The 22047-nt window shown below is 35.7% G+C and overlaps 1 protein-coding gene and 1 pseudogene across 9 annotated transcripts in view; one reads left to right on the top strand and one right to left on the bottom strand.

Moving 5' to 3' along the window:
- Window positions 1-22047, top strand: part of CCDC150 (coiled-coil domain containing 150) — a 96739-nt gene that overhangs the window by 18780 nt on the left and 55912 nt on the right. For 8 of the 9 annotated variants that reach the window (XM_049615933.1, XM_049615934.1, XM_049615932.1 and 5 more), the window contains 8 exons: window positions 2300-2416; window positions 3050-3179; window positions 5788-5831; window positions 7349-7441; window positions 11000-11107; window positions 15686-15810; window positions 16053-16230; window positions 16783-16851. In XM_049615933.1, coding sequence (XP_049471890.1) covers window positions 2300-2416; window positions 3050-3179; window positions 5788-5831; window positions 7349-7441; window positions 11000-11107; window positions 15686-15810; window positions 16053-16230; window positions 16783-16851 — 864 coding nt within the window. The remainder of the gene's footprint in view (window positions 1-2299; window positions 2417-3049; window positions 3180-5787; window positions 5832-7348; window positions 7442-10999; window positions 11108-15685; window positions 15811-16052; window positions 16231-16782; window positions 16852-22047) is intronic. The other variant, XM_049615936.1, reaches the window with a different exon arrangement.
- LOC125911800 (uncharacterized) lies at window positions 12683-14158 on the bottom strand (annotated as a pseudogene).

The following is a 22047-nucleotide window of genomic DNA, read 5'->3' as shown; positions in this document are numbered from 1 at the left end:
TGATGGGATTTATTAATGCTATTGATAGGTGGCTAAAATCTGAAGGAAAATTATATATCAAATATATCAAAGGTCTAAAAATTATTTATACCTTTAATCTAGTGATTCCTCTTGTAGGAATTTATCCAGAGGAAATAGAAATGCAGTGAAAGATTTATTCACAAGCATGTTTAGCAGAACAATATTTAGAATAGTGAAAAACTGGAAAAACCTAAATGTTTATTAGGGGTATGATTAAGCATATTAATAGAACATCTCCAAAATGGGCTATCTTATAACAGTTTCATGCCAACACACTTTTCATGTCTTTCAACTGTTTTTAGAAACTTTTTAAACATTATAAAATATGTCATTCATAGAGAAAACACATATAAAATATGTACAGTTTCAGGAAGGGCTATAAAGTCCTCTTTACTGGGGCTTAAAATAGAATTTCTTTCAAGTCATCTTCACTGGGGCTTAAAAATAGAATTTCTTTTAACTTAACATCACTTCGCAAAAGGAATAGCATTTTGCAAATCCCATTTAAGTTTAAAAGGGTCTCTTTGCAGGGGTGCCTGGTTGGCTCAGTCAGTTAAGTCTGACTTCGGCTCAGATCATGATCTCATGGCTCATGGGATCAAGCCCCATGTTGGTCTCTGTGCTGACAACTCAGAGCCTGGGGCCTGCTTCAGATTCCGTGTCTCCCTTTCTGTCACTCTGCCCATCCCTCGCTTGCACTCTGTCTCTCTCTGTCTCAAAAATAAATAAGCATTAAAAAAAAAAAAAAGTTCATCCTGATGGCCAACAGACACATGAAACGATTGATGCTCAACGTCACTCATCATCAGGGAAATACAAATCAAAGCCACACTGAGGTACCACCTCACACCAGTCAGAGTGGCTAAAAATGAACAAATCAGGAGACTATAGATGCTGGCAGGGCTGTGGAGAAACAGGAACCCTCTTGCCCTGTTGGTGGGAATGCAAACTGGTTTAGCCGCTTTGGAAAACAGTGTGGAGGTTCCTCAAAAAACTAAAAATAGAACTACCCTATGACCTACCAATAGCACTGCTAGGAATTTACCCAAGGAATACAGGACTGCTGATGCATAGGGGCACATGTACCCCAATGTTTATAGCAGTGATTTCAACAGTAGCCAAATTATGGAAAGCCTAAATGTCCATCAACTGATGAATGGATAAAGAAGATGTGGTTTATATATACAATGGAATACTACTTGGCAATGAGAAAGAATGAAATCCTGCCATTTGCAGCAATGTGGATGGGACTGGAGGGTATTATGCTAAGTGAAATAAGTCAGAGAAAGACAGATACCATATGTTTTCACTCATGTGGATCTTGAGAAACTTAACAGAAGACCATGGGGAAAGGGAAGAGGAAAAAAAAAAGTTACAGAGAGGGAGGGGGGCAAACCATAAGAGACTCTTAAATACAGAGAGAAAACTGAGGGTTCATGAGGGGGTGGGGGACAGGGAAAGGTGGGTGATGGGCATTGAGGAGGGCACTTGTTGGGATGAGCACTGGCTGTTGTATGGAAGCCAATTTAACAATAAATTATATTTTTAAAAAAAGGTTCTCTTTACCTCATGATAAAAGAGATTCTTTTGTATCTTTATCTGACTCATCATTTATTGAGAGAAACAAAGTCAGTGTACCCCAATTCTTGAGTGGTGGTTTATCTGCTACTTAAGTTACTTCATTATTTGTTTAGACCTTTAAATTCCAAAACAGAATTGGAACAGCTTTTAGAAGTATGTTTATAATACTATCGGATAAAAAAATGTATAGATGAAGTAATGAAATACAGAAAAATGAGACTTAAAAATGAAAGCCAGGAAATACAGAAAGTACATGTACTAACGTATGATAATAGTGTTTTTCAATCTTCTTTTTGGTAATAGTCCATTGTAAGATGTATATTTTATACCATAGCACCATACATAAATAATACAGACATTTCATGAAGCATTACTTACCCTTCCTTATTACATGCTGTGTGCTCTGATATTTTTTTCCCTTTTTCAAGTGCTGCTTGCAACTTACTAATGCGTCTTGACCCACAATTTGGGAAAAAGACTTACACAATGGGAAGACAAGGGCAACAGATTTGACGCCTCATTTCTTAGTAGTTTATCCCTTAGGGGGAAACAAAAGCATGTTCCTGAGTAGTCATAAATGAGTGAAGAATGGGAGTAAGATGGCAAAGTGTCTGGTAAACTTTTCTTGGTGACTTTGATCTTTGGCAAACTGCTGTCATGTTCCCTTGGTCTTGCCTAACTGCAACTTGCTCTGTAGCTAAGGAGACAGCTGTCTCAGGAGAAGAACCTCAGGGAATCTCTTGAGAAATCTGGATCAGCTATGCTATTCAAAATACAAGAAATGGAATCAACAGTGGAGGTGGAACGGAAACAGGTAGATTTTTCTCTCCTTATTTGTGTCAAGGAAGTGAAACCAAAAGAGAAAGCTGACATACCTTGAACCGTATGGTTTTGCTAATTTTCTCTAGATTTACTGAATTTTTGCCTGTATTATTCAACATACCTACATGTAATTTAGACTATTCAATTCTAAGTATTGAAGGAAATTAATTAGTAGTTCCAAATTCTAATACCTGTAATTGTATTACATAATCTTTACTATTTTAACCAGTGGCTGTCCTTCATAACAGAATTAATTATGAAAAAGATCCTACTTAAAAAATTTGTAAATGATAATTTATTACTTACACTACCAGTATAGTAGCCACTAGCCACATATGGCTATTTAAATTTAAATTAGTTAAAATTAATTCAATTCCTCACTCACTCTGGCCACATTTCAAGTTTTCAGCAGTCATTTGTCACTGGTGACTGCTGTGGTGGGAGAGTGCATAGAAAGTTGTGCTGGATGGCCCTACTGTGAAACACTGCATCCTGTTGGGATTTTTAACCGTGACCTAGAAACTTTTCCCTCTAGTGATGTTAAGATTTGAAAATGTTCCTTACTGTAAGGTAGTTGGGTAGAAATTTGTACCTTAAAGAAAGGAGTTTTTCTTCTACATTCCAGGTGCAAATTTTGCAGCAAAACTGCATTGCCCTACGCAGTCATATACAGACCACCCAAGAACTACTGGCACAGGAGCAACAGAAAAAAAGAGAGTTGGAGACTACTATCTCACAGCTCAAGTCTAATCTAAGTATGAAAATAGGTGCTAGAAATTACATTGGTTAGTTTTTCTGAGATTTCATGCAAAAACTCTTAAGATCCCAAATTTTTGAAGTGATCATTACCGATATTTACCACAAGACTGAATATAAAAAATTGCTGATTTCCTTTCTGTCTGTGGCACGGGGGAAAAAAAAGAGTGCTGGTAATAAAATAGAATTTGATCCTCTTAACTGTGAACTATTCTCTATTTAGATTTTTTTTTTTCAGGTCTATTTAAGTGTTTGTGGACTTAGGAACATTGGGTTTCTAGAAATCTAGATTGACTATTGGATACTAGAATATTAATAAAGAATTAAGGCCTTTGATATTTGCTAACCTACTGATTCTAGCTATTTATCATGTCAGACTCTCCATTTTTCAGGTTACTAGTCTATTGTCCTGTATTTGTAGCAATGGATGGTTGTAAGTTACCTTAGAGCTTAAAGTCCTCATTTTACAGATGAGTTAACAGAGTCCTTACAGGTGATTGAGCTAGGAAATGGATGAGTCTAGATTTGGTCCCATGTTGTTCAGAATCAAAGTTCTTCCAGCCCATGAGCCCTTACCATATTTACTGTTGTTAATATATAGTTGTAAAGCAATTTTCATACAGTATCAAATAGATCACAAAGAATTATGGTGCATGGCCCCACATGAGTAACACTTCATGGTTTACCAAAAGCTTTCACATAAATGATCTCATGCAACGTGCAAAACTATCCATACTTCCCAAAGTTAAAGCGAATAAATGGTGAAGTGAGGCCTGAACCTGTGTCTTCTAACTCCAAACGCAGTGTTCCTGCCAGTGTGCCTTCTGTATCTGGCTGTAATGAGGGTAGGGAATACCAAAAGGGAAATGAAAATTATAAAAAGCATACAGCAAAGAGTAATCATTCAATGTTTTGACCTACTGCTTTTAACAGAAAGTACTCTTTTTCCTAATAGTTGTTAAGTAGTGAATTACTCTGGGGAGCTCTCACTGATAAGGCCCCAAGCTAATTTTTTGTCTTCCTGTGACTGGGACTACAAAAATACATATTATATTTTATGGTGCTGCCACATTATCTCATTTGAACCTTACAACCTTGTGAGAAGATAAGAAAATATACTCCATTCTGTAGAAGAATAAAAAGATCTGTATCCAAGGATCCACTGCAAATAGTATAGCTGGAACTAAAACACAGATCTTTCTGTCAGTAATTTTTTAATGTTATCTCTTTGGATTAATGCTGTAGTTTTGAATTTCGTAAAGAATATATGAAAGACCATTAAAATATAACAATTATACAACAGTAATTAAAAGTAACACGAGGAAAAGAAGCCTGCCTGAGTACCAACCATGTGCTTCTTATTGAATAGTAGACTCCTTACGTGCATGCAATTTGATTACTATAAGGTACAAATAGTTAAACTAACTAGATGAGTAAACGGAATGCCTTTGGATATTTGCTGTAATGAATTTAATTGTTGAATGTAATTGTTTATTAGCAATAAACATTTATATACACACCCACTAATTAAAGTGCTTAAATTATTCTTCCAAGTAAGATAAACATTCTCCTTTCATTCTTAACTTGATCGAAGAATTATTAGAAGAGCTCTTATGGGTATCCTTTTTATTCTTCACATATTTTAAATTAGCATTTACTCTATTTGAAATGAGTCCGGACTTATTCATTCAAAAAGCATAGTTTCTCTGAGTATATTCTACATAAAATGTGAGTTATATGTTTTGTAATTTTCCGGGTTTAGAATATTTAAGTGAAACAAAACTGATCTTTGTGAATTGTTCATGAAACCAAAACGTTACTCTCAGGGAAGTTTACTTTGGGCTACCAATATATAATGCCAAACTGTTCCTATTTCTCTTTGGTTTTATTATCACTGTATTCTCTCTGGGTGGTTTCACATCTTTCTTTTCCACACAAATCATCTTCCTTCTCCAGATAGTATCTTACTGTCAACTCAACATCTCAAAACACATGTGAATACTTAACTATTGCAGTCATTCTTACTCATTCTGTCCCCTGAACTTGCCCTTACCCTGTGTTCCCTATTTTGTTGAAGAGTCTGCCTCCCACCCCATTGCTGACATGTGGACACTAGATACTCTCCTTGACTTATCTATTGCCTTTACCCACCAGGCAGCCACTGAGTCCTGACAGTTCTCCCTGCTTGTTATTTCATGAATGTGTTTTCCCTCTGCATCTCCGTTGCCAATCCCTTAGAGCCAGCTTTCATTGTTTTATACTTTGAGTACTACAACAGCTACTAAACTCCTCTTTTCCTTATGGAGCCTCTGTTAGAATATTCTAACACAAAGCTTTGGATCCTGTGCCTCTCCAGCTTAAAATCCCTCAGACGCATCATGGAGTAAAATATGACCTCATTTACTATAGCACGTGACTGTGGACTATTTTCTTGATAATTTCATTATTTATTTTCCACTCTATTAAAATATAATAGAAATACTTGCATTCTCCTCATTTCCACAACATACTAAAAAAAAAAGGAAAGCTCAGGGAAAAGGTAATGTGTTGATCTCAGTTTAGTTGTAGTAAGTTATTATCGTAGTTATGTGGACTCTTTGTTTTTAGTTTCTAGAGATGACCTCATTTCCAAGTTGGCTGAGGAAAATAAGGTAAGTTTTGAGGTTGTAGAGTTCAGAGGTGATCTTTCCTCTCTTCACTAAGGAGTATCTCCTTACTCGTGTTGGTTTACAGTTCCTTTTTTTTTTTTTTAAGTTTTTTTATTTATTTATATTGTGTGGGGGGGTGTTGCAGAGAGAGAGGGAAAGAGAGAACCCCAACAGGCTCCACACTGTCAGCACAGAGCCTGACAAACCGTGAGATCATGACCTGGGTGGAAATCAAGAGCCAGAGGCTTAACCAGCTGAGCCACCCAAGTACCCCTGGTTTACAGTTCTTCTGATTCTCCTAATATTTTTATTAAAAAAAAGTTGCAGTGTAAATAAGTTGTATATTCAGTCCTGTTGCAAACTGGGTATTAAGAAATCATTTCAGGCAGGTTAATATGGCTTGAAAAAAGATGAATTAGCAAAAATAGTGAGACTTATCTGCATCATCTTATTGGAAACTAATTGTTAAAAGGAAAGTTTTTTTATAAAATGTAAGAAATACTAGTGATAGTGATGGCTGCACAACAATGTGAATATACTTAATGCCACTGAACTTAACACTTAAATATTTTTAAGTGAACTGTACACTTAAAAATGATTAAAATGGTAAAATTTGTTATTTATATTTTACCACAATAAAAAATGAAAAATAGGAAATATTGTAACTTTTATATCTTAATTCATTTCTAAATAAATCTTAATCCTGTTTGGAGTAATTTTTTCTGGGTTCTGTCTCATCCTGTATTATGTGATGTTTAAATATTGAGATGCTTCTCAAAAGGGAGTGATTCTCTCTTTGTAGGGGGAGGACTTATCCTTCCCCATTTCAGTTCCTACCTGTTAGGGAAAGCCCAACCCACAATGCCCATCCCTGCCACCTTTCTCCCATATTTTATTTTATTTTATTTTATTTTATTTTATTTTATTTATTTGTTTTTTTAATGGAAAAAAATTTCTAATGTTTATTATTTTTGAAAGAGAGAGCGAGCGAGCAGGAGAGGGCCAGAGAACCCATGTCAGGGTCTGTGCTGATAGCTCAGAGTCAAGCCTGCTTCGGATTCTGTGTCTCCCTCTCTCTCTGCCCCTCCCCTGCTCGCACTCTGTCTCTCTCAAAAAAATATTAAAAATTTTTTTTAATGGAAAATAAAGAAAATCACAAGATCTTACTGCTTAGGGAAAAATATTCACCTTAGCAGAATTTTCTTAAGGATGCTAAGTAAACATTTACATTACGGTTTTAGGCAAATTCTTTCTAGTTTGAAACTCAGTATGAGAACATTTTGTAAACAGCTTTTATAATTTGTTTAAAAAGAAGTTTGGGAGTTGAAGATACCAAGATTTTTAAAAATTCTTTGTAAGACACTTGTCTATATTGATCATTAGAATTTGCACTGGTATATGTGCTGCTGAAGGAAGCACTAGAACCTGAACTCATACTAAAATACAGAACATGTATTTTGGTAGAGATATATGTAATAGTTCTTATGTGTAAAAAAGGAGAGATTACTGTTTTTTCTCAGAATATGCAGATGTCTTTCAACAAGGAACATGAAGAAAATGCATATTTGAGGACTGAAATACTATCCCTTCGTGAAACATCAGAAAAAGCACAGGTAGATCTTATCGTATCTCTAACTTCTGGAGGTTATTTAATTTTGTTCAATTAAGGAATCAAGAACCAAGATTAACCCTAATTATATAAATTCATACCAACACCGTAGGTATAATTGGCATATAACTTTGTATTTCTGGTATACAACATAATGATTCAGTGTTTGTGTACATTGAAAAATCATCACCACGATAATTCTAGTTAACATACATCACCACGTGTAGTCACAAAAATTTTTTGCTTGTGATGAGGACTTTTAAGATTCACTCTCTTAACTTTCAAATATGTAGTACAGTATTAACGATAGTCACCATGCTATACAGTACATCCCTATGACTCACTTATTATATAACTAGAAGTTTATGCCTTTTGATCTCTATTACCTCTCTCCCATCTCTTACTCTCCCTTGTCTCTGGCAGCCACTTACCTCTTTGTATCTGTGAGCTTGGTATTGTTTTTTGGTGTTTTGCTTTTTGAAGATTCCACATATATTGTAAATGAGATTATATGGTATTTTCTTTCTCTGGCTGACATATTTCACTTAGTATAATGCATTCAAGGTCTCACCATGTTTTTGCAAATAGCAAGAGTAAATTCTTTTTTTTTGTGGCTAAATAAATATAGATATGTATACCACATTTTCTTTATCCATTTATCTGTCGATGGACATTTAGGTTGTTTCCTGATCTTGTCTATTGTAAATAAGGCTGCAGTGAACATAGGGGTTCATATATCTTTTTGAGTTAGTGTTTTTGTTTTCTTGAGATAAATACCCAGAGTGTAATTGCTGGATCATATGGTAGTTTGATATTTAATTTTTTAAGAAAATTCGGTACTGTAATGCACAGTGGTAGTATCAATTTACATTGCCACCAACAGTGCACAAGGGTTCCTTTTCTCCACATCCTCTCCAATACTTGTTATTTCTTGTCGTTTTGGTAATAGACCTTCTAACAGATGTGAAGTGATATCTTATTGTGGCTTTGATTTGAGTTTCCCTGATGATTAGTGATGTTAACATCTTTTCGTGTACCTGTTGGCTATCCGTATGTCTTTGAAAAATGTCTATTCAGGGGTGCCTGTGTGGCTCAGTTGGTTAAGCATCCAACTCTTGATTTCAGCTCAGGTCATGATTTCAGTGTTTGTGAGATAAAGCCCCTCATCGGGCTCTGTGCAGACAGAATGGAGCCTGCTTGGGGTTCTCTCTGTGCCCCTCTCTCTGCCTCTTCCATGCTCTCTTTCTCCCAAAATAAACATTTTTTAAAAATGTCTATTCAGATCTTGGACCCATTTTTTAATCAGATTTTTTTGGGGGGTGCTATTGAGTTGTATAATTTCTTTATATTTTGGATATTAACCCCTTATCAGATATATTAATATATGATTGCAAATATCTTCTCACGTTCAATAGGTTGCCTTTTCATTTTGTTGATGGTTTCCTTTGTTGTGCTTTTTAGTTTGATATGCTCCCACTTGTTTATTTTTGCTTTGGTTGCTTTTGCTTTTAATGTCAGATCCAAAAAATCTTGCCAAGACCAATATCCAGAAGCTTATCTATGTTTACTTCCAGTAGTTTTTTGGTTTCAAGTCTTACATTCAAGTCTTTGATCCATTTTGAGTTAATTTTTATGTGTGGTACAAAATAATGGTCTAGTTTCCCATTCTTTTGCATGTGCCTATCCAGTTTTCCCAACACCATTTATTGAAGAAACTGTCTTTTCCCCATCAGAAAAAGCACAGGTAAATGTTCGCATTTCTCTGGTTTTCACATGTTATTTAATTTTGTTCAATTAAAAAACAAAGAACCACGATTGATCCTGATTATATAAATTCATACCATTGCCATCATCCAGATTTTTTATTTTCATGAAATCTATTTCATCTATGAAACATGATCACATTAACTACATCTCCCATTACCAAAGCTCTATGATACATCAGTATATGAGGTATACTGCTAAATAATGCACTAATTTACACTTTGCCTTTGTTTGCTTTATAATTTACCCATTGAATATATATAGTTCTCATCTCGACCTATGAACTTCTAAGCACTTGAGTGCCAGGGCCAATGTCTTAAACTTTCCTTGTATCTTTTATAACAAGTAGCACAGTAGGAACCTAATAAATGCTTACTGGATTGTAGAGTTATGTGTACTTATTTTCTGTGGGATGGTTATTGCCAAATTTAGCTGATGTTATTTGTGTGTGTGTGTGTGTGTGTGTATGTAGGCAAACAGGTTATTTCTCATAGAGCCAAGGAATAGTATTAATCACTTAAAATAACTGTTGCTAGTACAATTTGGTTACTTCAATGTTGGGATCATAATGTTGCTGTGCTGTCTTTATGATAAAGAAAATGCAAAATAAATGTGTTCTTTTATAAAATAATAATAAAAATTATTACTGCTACTTTTGCTGTAGTAGTAGTAATTAACATTTACCAAACCCATTCTACATTCCAGGCACAATTGTAAGCACCTTATGTTACTAACAAATTGTAATCCTCACAATAGTGCTACTATAGAAACTTATTATTCTCATTTTAAAGATAAGGAAGTTGATATACAGAGAGGTTTAATAACATAGCTAATCGGTGACAGAGTTATAATTTGAGCTCAAGCAATCTGGCTCCAAAGAAAATTAGCTTGTTCTTTTCAAGGTTCAGGAATTCACCTCTGTCTTATCCCACGTATTTTTTGGTGTATAACTTAGAACTTTAAAGTGCTCCTGAACATGTTCCTAACTTGTGTACTATACATACCACTTAGGCTTTCCAGATAAGTTTTCATTTCTTTTTTGTTACCATTTTTTGAATTTTTTTTAATTGATCCTATAGAGTTATTTGTTCCCATCCTTGAAGAACTTGTTCATTAAAAGATAAGATCCTTTAAAAAATAAAAAATAAAATTAAAAAAATAAATAAAGATAAACCACAGCATGTTAAAAAAAAAAAAGATAAGATCCGTGGCAAATACAGTTTGCAAAAATAACTGATAATTAGGATAAATGGTTTCCACAGGAATACAAATTTTACATATCAAAAGACAACAGAATTGTATGAAAGATCTGTTGTACAAAAGAATTTTGTTTTATTTTGGATGATCTGTCTTGTGAAATGGTACAATTATCTATATTTTGCTTTTATGAATACTGTAATTGGTAGCGAAATAACTTAAAACATTTTGTGTTATTAGCTAAACAATTCAGAATGCTCATCTAAATTGGGGAATGAATTTCTATAATCTTGGCATCAACATTGTAAAGTCCATTCTGTAGATATCGTGCTGTGTCTGACCAGTGTCCAGAATTGTGAAGAAACTATTGAATGCTTCACTTGCTCCACCAGATGAACAAATTTCTCCTTTTGATTTAGAATTATGTGGGGTGTTGACTCCAAATTCTGAAAGCGTTATCTAATGAAATATCAATTGGAGGTAGGTTAAATAAATTAGGTTCACATACAGAGTGAAATACTATGCCACCATTAAAAATAATGGTTAACAAGTAAAAAATTATTTACTGGAGAAACCTGACATGCTGTACATATCACCTTAGGTTTCGAATGACCAACTGACTAGAAGGTGTTCAGAGCTGCACAGCATGCTTGAGACTGTTAGTATGGAAAATGCCAGAATTATTTCTGACCATCAAGCCATTCTGCAGGTATTCATTTAATACTAGTCCATCTCTGATAGAGTCAACAATAAAACTCCTTGGCTAAGAGATAAGGAAATAAGCATGACCAACTGAATAAATAAAATATTTTAACAATTCCAAGAAATGTTTTTGATTGGCAGTTTTCAGTTTCAATCAAGAGTGGTCATTTAGCCTTATACTCAATACTTTCTTAATGGTTTCTTCTCAAATACTATTACTTTAGGAAAAGTAATTGCCTGTCCTATTGTTTATAGAATCATAGAAAACACTATGACCCTAAAATACTTTTTCCTTAAACACCAGTACTTTCCCATTTTGCTTATGCCGTATTCCATCTGCTGAGAATGGTCTTTACTTCTTCAGCTATTTGAAATTCTGTTCGTTCTTTAAGACTCACCTTTATCAGGAAGCTTGCTCATTCTAAGCAGAAGGGATCAATTTTTCTGTTACCTTCTACTCCTGGGACACTAAACATCGTAATAATAGCTCTCACTCTTTTGGGAGCATACTTACTGTATACCAAGCATTGTGCTAAGGATTTTACATATATTATGTCCTTTGATTCTAGCAGCCATTATGTAAAGGAATATTATCTTCATTTTATAAATAAGGAAAATGAGGTTTAGAGAAATGTACAACTTGACGGAAGTCACCTAGCTAGTAAGGGGTAGAGCTGGATTGAAACCTAGGTCTCACTCCAGAGTCACTGTTTTTAATTGTTACATTATGCTGCCTCTCTGTGCATTCTAGAGCAGTTTATATGTATGGCTCATTTCCTGTATAACTTTGTGAGCTTCCTAGAACCAAGGACATTGTCTTATATATCTTTGCTATTTCCCAGAGTGCTAACCACTGCACAGAAAGATACTCAATAAATATTTGTCATTAATTCAACAAGCACTTAGTGTTTATTCAGTGCAGGTATGATGCTAGGTCTAGATGGGATTATAGTGGTGAACAAGACAAAAATCTCTACTTTTGTGGACTAACAATTTAGTAGAATAATTAATGTGACATATGCAAGCAACACTGTCATAAGCATTTTTAAACTTTGGAATGTTACACATTTTATTTTCCAAAGTGTGAAGGTTTGCTTTGCAGTCAAATATTGTTAAGATAAAAGTGTTTTAAAATATGTTTACAAAAGTAATTATTAATATGTACTATACTTGCAAAAGTTTTGTATATTGTAGGTAGAGGGCATATGTGTAAAAATGTTATGTTTTGATAAGTCCAACATGATGAGCCAGAGAAAATAAATTCTGCAAAACAGTTACAGATATATATTCATTGTGCTTCTCAAGTAATCACATTTTTTACAAATTGAAGGTTTGTGGTAATCCTGCATCTAGCAAGTCCGTGCCATTTTTCAGTAGCAATTTTCTCATATTGTGCCCTATTTTGTGCTCTGTGTCATATTTTGGAACATCTCACAGCATTTCAGACTTTTTCATTATTTTTGTTCTGGTGATCTGTGATAATTTGGTCTTTGATGTATTGTAATTCTTTTGGGGCAGCACAAACCATGCCCCTATAAAATGGGAAACTTTATAAATGTTGTGTGTGTTCTGGCTTCTTTGATCAGCTATTCCCCCATATCTCTCCCTCTTCTCAGACCTCCTATTTCCTGAGATCCAACAATATTGAAATTAGGCCAGTTAATAATCCTACAATGGTCTCTTAAGTGTTCATGTGAAAGGAAGAGTTGTACATCTCTCACTATAATTCAAAAGCTAGAAATGATTAAGCTTAGTGAGAAAGCCATGTCAGAAGCCAAGAAAGGCCAAAAGGTAGGCCTCTGGGTACCAAACATTTAGCCAACTTGTGAATGCAAAGGAAAAGTTCTTGAAGGAAATTAAAAGTACTACAGTGAACACATGAATGATAGAAAGTGGTAAAAACAGAGAAGAAGACAAACCATAAGAGACTCTTAAATACAGAGAACAAACTGAGGGTTGCTGGAGGGCTGTTGAGTGGGGGTATGGGCTAAATGGGTAGTGGACATTAAGGAGGGCACTTGTTGGGATGAGCACTGGGTATTATATGTAAATGGTGAATTACTAAATTCTATTCCTGAAACCATTTTTACACTATATGTTAACTGACTTAGATTTAAATAAAATTTTAAAAAATAAAAATTAAAAAAGAAAGTGAAACAGCCTTATTGCTGGTATGGACAAAGTTTTAGTGGTCTGGATAGAAGATCAAACCATTTACAACACTTCCTTAAACCAAAGCCTAATCCGGAGCAAGGCACTAGTAACTCTCTTCAATTCTATGAAGGCTGAGAGAGGTGGGGAGGCTGCAGAAGAAAAGTTGGAAGCTAAGAGAAGTTGGTTCATGAGATTTAAGGCAAGAAGCCATCTCCATAACATGAAAGTGGAAGCAAGTGCTAACATAGAAGCTGCAGCAAGTTCTCTGAGATCTAGAAGATGATTAATGAATGTGGTCACACTAAATGACAGATTTTCAATGTAGACAAAACCTGCCATTGGAAGAGGCCATTTAGGACTTACGTAGCTAGAAAGGAGAAGTCCATGCCTGGCTTCAAAACACAGCCTGACTCCCCTTTTTTCCCCCACTCAGTGTAAGGGAAACTTTATGGAAGCTCCAGGGCCATAGGACTCAGGCAGGAGTCTGCCCTGCAGGCAAAGGAAGAGCTAAGGGAGGGGCCTTATTTGACCTTCCCCTTGGGGCACAGGTTGTTGGTGTGGCTGCATTTCTTGCAGCAGTTGACTGCTCAGGGGTGCAGGTGAGCATAACCCTTAAAGCAGATAATTTTGTCACAGTTTATTTCTGAACGAGCTAGAAGAGGGAAAGAAGGCTCAATGCTGCAGCCCACAGACAAAGCACCAAGTGCAGGGTGAACTCTTTCTGAATATTGTAGTGTCAGAGAGTGCAGCCATCCTCTAGCTGTTGGTCTGCAAAAATCAGACACTGCTGGTTACAGGGGATGCTCTCCTTGTCTTGGATTTTGACATTGACATTCCAAATGCTGTCACTGGACCCATTCTAAAGGGTCAGAGTGAGAGTCGGGGTCTTCACAAAAATCTGCATCTCTACATTTGTTGCTCAGCCATCTTGTTGAAGAGAAAGAGCCAAGCTGACTCTTGTTTGGGGCTAATGCAACGAGTGACTCTAAGTTGAAGCCAGTGTTTGTTGACCATTCCGAAAAATCCTAGGACCGTTAAGAATTATGCTAAATCGACTCTGCCTGTGTTCTATAGATGGAACAAGAGAGCCTGGATGACATCTGATTACAACATGATTACTGAATATTTTTATTTTATTTATTTATGTTTTAGAGTGTGCATGTGTGTGAGCAGGACAGGAAAAGAGGGAGAAAGAGAATCTTAAGCAGGCTCCAATGCCCAGCGCAGAGCCCAAGGGCAAGGGGCTTAATTTCACATCTGTGAGCCAAAATTGAGCCAAAATTAAGAGTCAGACACTTAACTAATTGAGCCACCCAGGTGCTCCAATTTACTGAATATTTTAAGCCCATTGTTGTGGCTCAGAAAAAAGATTGCTTTCAAAATATTACTGTTCATTGACAATGCACTTGGTCACCCAAGAACTCCAATGGAGTTGGACGAGGTCATTGTTTTCATGCCTGCTAACATATCTATTCTGCAATTCATGAACCAAGCAGTAATTTTAATTTTCAAGTTTTATTATTTAAGAAATCTATTTCATAAGGCTATAGCTGCCATAGATAGTGATTACTCTGATGGATCTGGGCAAAGGAAATTGAAAACCTTTGGAAAGAATTCACCATTCTAGATTCCTTTAAAAACATTCGTGATTTGTGGAAAGAGGCCAAAGCATCAACATTCACAGGAATTTGGAAAAATGGATTTCAGCCTCACACAGAGCTCAGATGATGGTTAACATTTTTTTAGCAATAAAGTGTTTTTAAATTATGTACATTGTTTTTTAAGACATAATGCTACTGCACACTTAATAGACTACAGTATGGTGTAAACATAACTTGTGTATGCATTGGGAAACAAAATCATTTGACTAGCTTTATTGTAATATTTGCTTTATTGTCGTGGTCTGGAACTGAGCCCATAATATCTCCTAGGTATTCCTATATAGTACTTTTGCTATCACGGTATCTGGGTGCAATTTTAAATATTTTCCAAAGAATTCACACCATATTATTAACATGATTGTCCCTGGAAAGGGGGATTATTTGATTGGGGTGGCGGGAGATATAGGTGAAGAGATCTTTTCACTTTATCTGCATTGATATTTTACTTTTCAAAATAATTGAAATTTTAAAGTACCAAAATATTCTTAATAGAATTTTTTATCTAAAAATATGTTCATGTTGAGTTTTACAGATTTTGCAGCAGGCTGGGTAGACAATGCATCTTCACTCTTGGCTGGTAGAGCCATAGAATGATAGAACTGTGGTCAGGTCAGAGTGGCGACAGAGAGAGCTGAGCATTAAGTTCTTTTTTAAAAAGGTTTTATTTATATAAAAATTTGTCTTTTGTAAGTTAATTCAGTATGATTGGATGATACCCCATCAAATGACTGTCTGGCATCTCAGCTTTTAATATGACTTTTAAAATTCAGATAGAGCAGAAAATGATGACACAGACATTTCAAGAACAAAACTTCTTGCTGGATGCAGCCCATGCCAGTATCACTACTGAGCTACAGAGTGTTCAGAATCAGAAGACCCAGCTCCAGGAACATCTGTAAGTAAATTATAGACAACTTCTTCTGTATCTTTTATTCTTGCCTTTGTATTTCTTATCTTTAATGAGAACATTTAATTCTGCATTTCTTGGGCCAGACACAAAGGTAAAGACTTTGCCCTCAAGGAACTAGTTCTGTTAGAACATTTTGGTAACTGCTGTCAGGCAGTATGCTCTCCAAGAAATGACTCTATTAAAGAACTCTCATTGAGTGCTCATGTCTCCTTGTTCTCTTCCTACAGGGACCATTTAATCCTTGAGCATAATCAGTGTATCCAGAAAGCACAGGATGCTGAGAAGAGGGCAGCCTTGCAGAAAGAGCTGCTGGAATCAACTATTGCAAGATTGCGAGGTGAATTGGAAGCATCGATGCAAGAGAAGAAGTCCCTTCTAGAGGAGAAAGAAAGACTTCAGGAAGAGGTAGAAGAAGCAGATTTATATTACCTCCTGGTTGGGGTGGTGATCTTGTTCTAAAACTATTTTGAGTGCAAGATAAGAAAAGAAATACAGCCCACTCAGATGCAGTTTGTCTGAGTTGCCCATTAAAGAAGTCTTTAGGTAGCTGATCTATGTTTTTTAGCATGTGGAGTAGTCTGTGCCAAACAGCATGCCCTTATACAGCGTTAGTGAATGTCAACTCATAGTTCACACATCCTCATGTTAGTGAAGGGGTCAGATTTAAAAAATTGATTTCCCCTGAAGGAGTGGACAATGGAGGTTAAGGGGGAACAGCCCTGTCTTCCTATTTAGGAAGGTACCATCAGAGTCTGACATGCAGACGTGTCTTTCTAATTTCAGGGCTATTTGTGAAGTCTGCTCTGCCTCAGAGACTCCCTGAGTGGCCCCTTTTCTGAGAGGATGTTCTATCTCTGCAGTGTAGGTATTAATTAACATGCAGGTTGTGTCTGCTATAGTAGAGACTGTCACCTGCTTTAAAATTGACCCATTTCTTTTTTTCCCCTCCTTGGGCAGGTTAATAAAACAGAGAAAGAAATAGCTCAAGAAAAATGCAATTTGGAAAAGGAATTAGCTAAAAACAAGGTACTCCACATTTTATTTGTTGACATTTCACTGTATTTTATTTCCTTCTGTACCTCTGCCTCCTGTATCAGCTTATCTTACTGAGGAGATGGGTTATTTTGTTGAATACCAAGATGTGGAAGGACAAAGAAGCCCCTGGGCTGGATGCGACTCAGCACTCCAGGCACTGTGGCACAAGGCTGCTTCCAGGGAGCACTTGTTGAGATCTGGCGTTTGCCAGTGAGTCATGACCACCTCTGGCCCTAGTGTTACTGAGTATTTTAGCCAGGAAGTCCCTTGAGAGTGAGCTAATGGTCCTGTGGGAGGCAAAGAGATAATTGCTGACAGAGCTGGGTTTTTTGTTTCCTAAAGCCAATTGGGCTTCCTAAGTACCTATTAGCACCTGTCACTTCATCTGTGAGATACTCTTTTCTGTGTTCTAATAAGATAGAATGGCCAGAGACACAATATAATTCTTATTAAAATAAAACAAAAACATAGCATCATTTTGCTTGTCTGATTTCATTTGTCTGAGCATAACCTAAATGTAAGTTCATGGGGCTAAAAGATATTTGTTCATTAGGGAAATTATATTAGGCCAAGTGATCATGCTTATACAGGGTCCTTTTTTTTTTTTTTTTTTTTTGCCTAATTTGATATTTTTCAAATGTGTATTCATTGTAAAGCTATGTTTTTCTAAAGTCAGACCTATTAAGTTATAATATGCATAGTGAAATTCACTTTTTTTTTAGTGTACAGTTCTGTGAGTTTTGACAAACACATACAATTATATAACTATCATCACAATGAAAATACAGAACACTTCTATCACCTCAGGGAGGCCCCTCGTGCCTCTTTGTAATCAACCTCTTCTTCCACTTCCATCCCTTGACAACCATGGATCTGCTTTTCTGTTCCTTTGGTTATGCCTTTCCCAGAATATCATAAATGGAATCATACAACATGCAGCATTTTAAGTCTGGCTTCTTTTATTTAGCATAAGGTATCTGAAGTTCATCCATGCTGTCATATGTATCAGTTGTTTGTGTTCCATTATATGGATATACCACAATTTCTTTACCCATTTGAAGGACATTTGAGATGGTAAATTTTGGCAGTTATGAATAAAGCCTGTATAAATATTCAAATATGAACATGTATTTTTATTTCTCTTGGCTACTTAACAGAATTTGGAATTCTAGATCCTATGGTAAATATATGTTTGACATAATAATAAACCATTTGACTGTTTTCCAAAGAATCTGTACTATCTTGCCTTCCCATCATTTTCTCTGCATTCTCACCAGCTCTTGGTATTGTTTGTCCTTTTAGTTTTAGCCATTCTGACTGGCATAGGAGGGTGTATTATTGTGGCTGTAATTTGCATTTCTCTAGTGATTAATAATATTGAGCATCTTTTCCTCTGCTTGTCATCCACAACTTGAAGTGTCTCTTCAAATCTTTTAACCACTTTTAATTCAGTTTTTCTTATTATTTTCTTACTGTTGTTTTTTTTTCTAGAGATTGTAAAACAGTCTTGTATGATTCTTATGTAAAAAATTCTTATTCTTGGGGCGCCTGGGTGGCGCAGTCAGTTAAGCGGCCGACTTCGGTTCAGGTCATGATCTCGTGGTCCGTGAGTTCAAGCCCCACGTCGGGCTCTGTGCTTACAGCTCAGAGCCTGGAGCCTGTTTCAGATTCTGTGTCTCCCTCTCTCTGACCCTCCCCCGTTCATTCTCTGTCTCTCTCTGTCTCAAAAATAAATAAATGTTAAAAAAAAAAATTTCTTATTCTTTGTATATGTACAAATCTTATATGTGCTTTACATATTTTTCTTCCACTTTATGCCTTATTTTTTCGTGCTCTTTCAAAGAACAGAAGTTTTACATTTTGATGAAATCCAACTTAAGAATTTTTAAATTTTTGGATCATATTTTTTGTGTCATACTTTTAATTTTGGATCATATCTAAGAAGTTTTTGCCTGACCTAAGGTCACAAAGATTTTCTTTTTTGCTCTCTAGACGTTTATAGTTTTGGGTTTTAGATCAGGGCTATGACCCATTTCTAGTTAATTTTGGATATCATAAAAGGTATAGTTTAAGGTTCATTTTATTTTCAGATGGATTGATTGTTCTAATCCTTTGTATTGAGATAATTAGTATATGATAAATTCACCTTCTTAAAATATACAATTGAGTGATTTCTTAGTATATTCACAAGTCTGTGCAAACATCATCACTATCTAATTCTAGAACCTTTTTATCACCAAAACAAAACCTGGTACCAATTAGCATTCACTCTCCATTCTGCCCTGCCCCCAACCCCTGGCAACTATTGTACTTTCTGTCTCTATGAATGTGTTTATTCTCCCATTTCATATAAATAACATAAAATAGTATGTGGCCTTTTGGGTCTTGCCTCTTTACTAGGTATGATGTTTTCAAGGTATGTCCTTGAAATAGTAGTAAATGTCAATATTTCATTCCTTTTAATGACGGAATAATATTATATTGTGTGACTGCACCAAACTTGACTCAGCCATTCATCAGTTGATAGAGATTTGGTTGTTCCCAATTTCTGGCTGTGAAGAATAATGCAGTGAACATTTGCATACAATTTTTGTGTGTGTAAGCATATCTTTAGGAGTAAAACTGGGTCATATGATAACTATCATTTTGAGAAACTACCAAAGTGTTTTACAAAGTGGCTGCACCATTTTGCAATCTCACCAGCAGTGTATGAAGATTCATGTATTTTCACATTTTCACCTACGTTTGTTATTGTCTGCTTTTTAAAAAATTAATATACCCATCCAAGTGGGTATGAAGTATCTCACGGTGTTTTTTTAATTAAGCTGAAATTCACATAATAAAAAATCAAACACTTTAAAGGGAACAATTCAGTAGCTTTATATATATTTGCAATGTTATGTAACCACCACCTCTGTCTAGTTCCAAAACATTTTCATCACCCAGAAGGAAACCCCATACCCAGTAGGTAATCATTTCCCTCTTTCTTCTCGCCCCTGACAGCAACCAATCTGCATTCTGTCTGTATGGATCTGCCTATCTGGATATTTCATGTAAATGTAATCATACGATAAGTGATCTTTTGTGTCTGGCTTCTTAGCATAATATTTTTGAGGTTAATTCATGTTTTTGTACATTTCAGTAATCCATACCCTTTTACTCCCTTTTACAGTTGAGTAATATTCACAGTGTGTGTGTATGATGTATATATACACATACCACAATTTGTTTTGTTGATCTGTTCATCTGTTGATAGACACTTGCATTGTTTGCACCTTTGAGCTGTTGTGATTAGTGCTGCTATAAATGTACATATGTGTTGTGCATGTATTTGTTTGAGATACATACCAAGGAATGGAATTGCTGGGCCATATGGTAATTTTGTTTTAAGTTTCTGAGGAACCACCAGACTGTTGTCCACAGTGCCAAACTATTTTACATTCCCACCAGCAATGTACAAAGATTCCAATTTCTCCACATCCTTACCAACTTTTTTATTTTTTTGTTTTTTAATAATAGCCATCCTAGTAGTTGTGAAAATGGTACCTTGTTGTGATTTTGATTTGCATTTCCCTAATGACTAACAACTAAAGATGTTGAGCCTCTTTTTATGTGCTTATTGGCCATTTGTATATCTTCTTTGGAGAAATGTCTATTTAGATCAGTTGCCCATTGTAAACTGGGTTGTTTTTTAATTGTTCAGTTGTAGGAGTTCTTTATACATTCTGGATGGTAGCTCCTTATCAGATTTGTGATTTGCAGATATTTTTCTCCCATTCTATGAGTTCTGTTTTTTATTTTTTATTTTTTTAAGAAAGAGCGCAAGCAGGGGAGAAGGGCAGAGGGACAGAGAGAGAGAGAAAGAGAGAGAGGGAAGGAGGGAGGGAAAGAAAGAGAATCTTAAGCAGGCTCCATGCTCAGCCCGGAGCCTGATGCAGGGCCCAATCCCATGACCCTCGGATCATAACCTGAGCCAGAATCAAGAGTTGGATGTTCAACTGACTGAGCCACTCACGCACCCACTATGGGTTCTGTTTTTAAATTTTTAGATTTTTTGACATTCAGTTTACTTATTTATTTTTTTGGTTGTCTGTGCTTTGATGTTACAAAATCAAAGAAACTGGGAAACTGCTGCCTAATCCAAGATCACAAAGATTAACATTTTTTTATTCTAAGAATTTTACAGTTTTTCATATTACATTTAGGTCTTTGATCCATTTTGAGTTAATTTTATATATGGGTTGAGGTAGAGGTTCAACTTCATTATTTTATCTGTGGATATCCAATTGTGCCAGCACTATTTGTTGCAGAGCTCTTCTTTCTCTTGAATAGTGTTGGCTCCTTAGTCAAAACCCAATTTACCATAGATGTATGAATTTATTTCTGGACTTTCAATTCTGTTACACTGGTTTCTATGTCTTTCCTTATGCCCAAACCACACAGTGTTGATTACTGTAGTTTTGTAGTAAGTTTTGAAATCAAGATGCAAGAGCCTTTTTTTGTTGTTGTTAAGATTATTGTGACAATTCTGGATACTTATATTTCTATATGAGTTTTAGGATCAGCTTTTAATTTTCTGCAAAAAAAGGGCAGCTGAAATTTTGTTTTGTTTTTTTTTTGTTTTTTTTTTTGTTTGTTTGTTTGTTTTATTTTATAATATATGAAATTTACTGTCAAATTGGTTTCCATACAACACCCAGTGCTCATCCCAAAAGGTGCCCTCCTCAATACCCATCACCCACCCTGCCCTCCCTCCCACCCCCCTTCAACCCTCAGTTTGTTCTCAGTTTTTAACAGTCTCTTATGCTTTGGCTCTCTCCCACTCTAACCTCTTTTTTTTTTTTTTTCTTTCCTTCCCCTCCCCCATGGGTTTCTGTTATGTTTCTCAGGATCCACATAAGAGTGAAACCATATGGTATCTGTCTTTCTCTGTATGGCTTATTTCACTTAGCATCACACTCTCCAGTTCCATCCATGTTGCTACAAAAGGCCATATTTCATTTTTTCTCATTGCCACGTAGTATTCCATTGTGTATATAAGCCACAATTTCTTTATCCATTCATCAGTTGATGGACATTTAGGCTCTTTCCATAATTTGGCTATTGTTGAGAGTGCCGCTATAAACATTGGGGTACAGGTGCCCCTATGCATCAGTACTCCTGTATCCCTTGGATAAATTCCTAGCA

This window comes from Panthera uncia (genome assembly GCF_023721935.1).
Source record: "Panthera uncia isolate 11264 chromosome C1 unlocalized genomic scaffold, Puncia_PCG_1.0 HiC_scaffold_3, whole genome shotgun sequence".
NCBI classification, from domain to species: Eukaryota; Metazoa; Chordata; class Mammalia; order Carnivora; family Felidae; genus Panthera; species Panthera uncia.
This window is presented reverse-complemented; position numbering and strand designations above follow the sequence as displayed.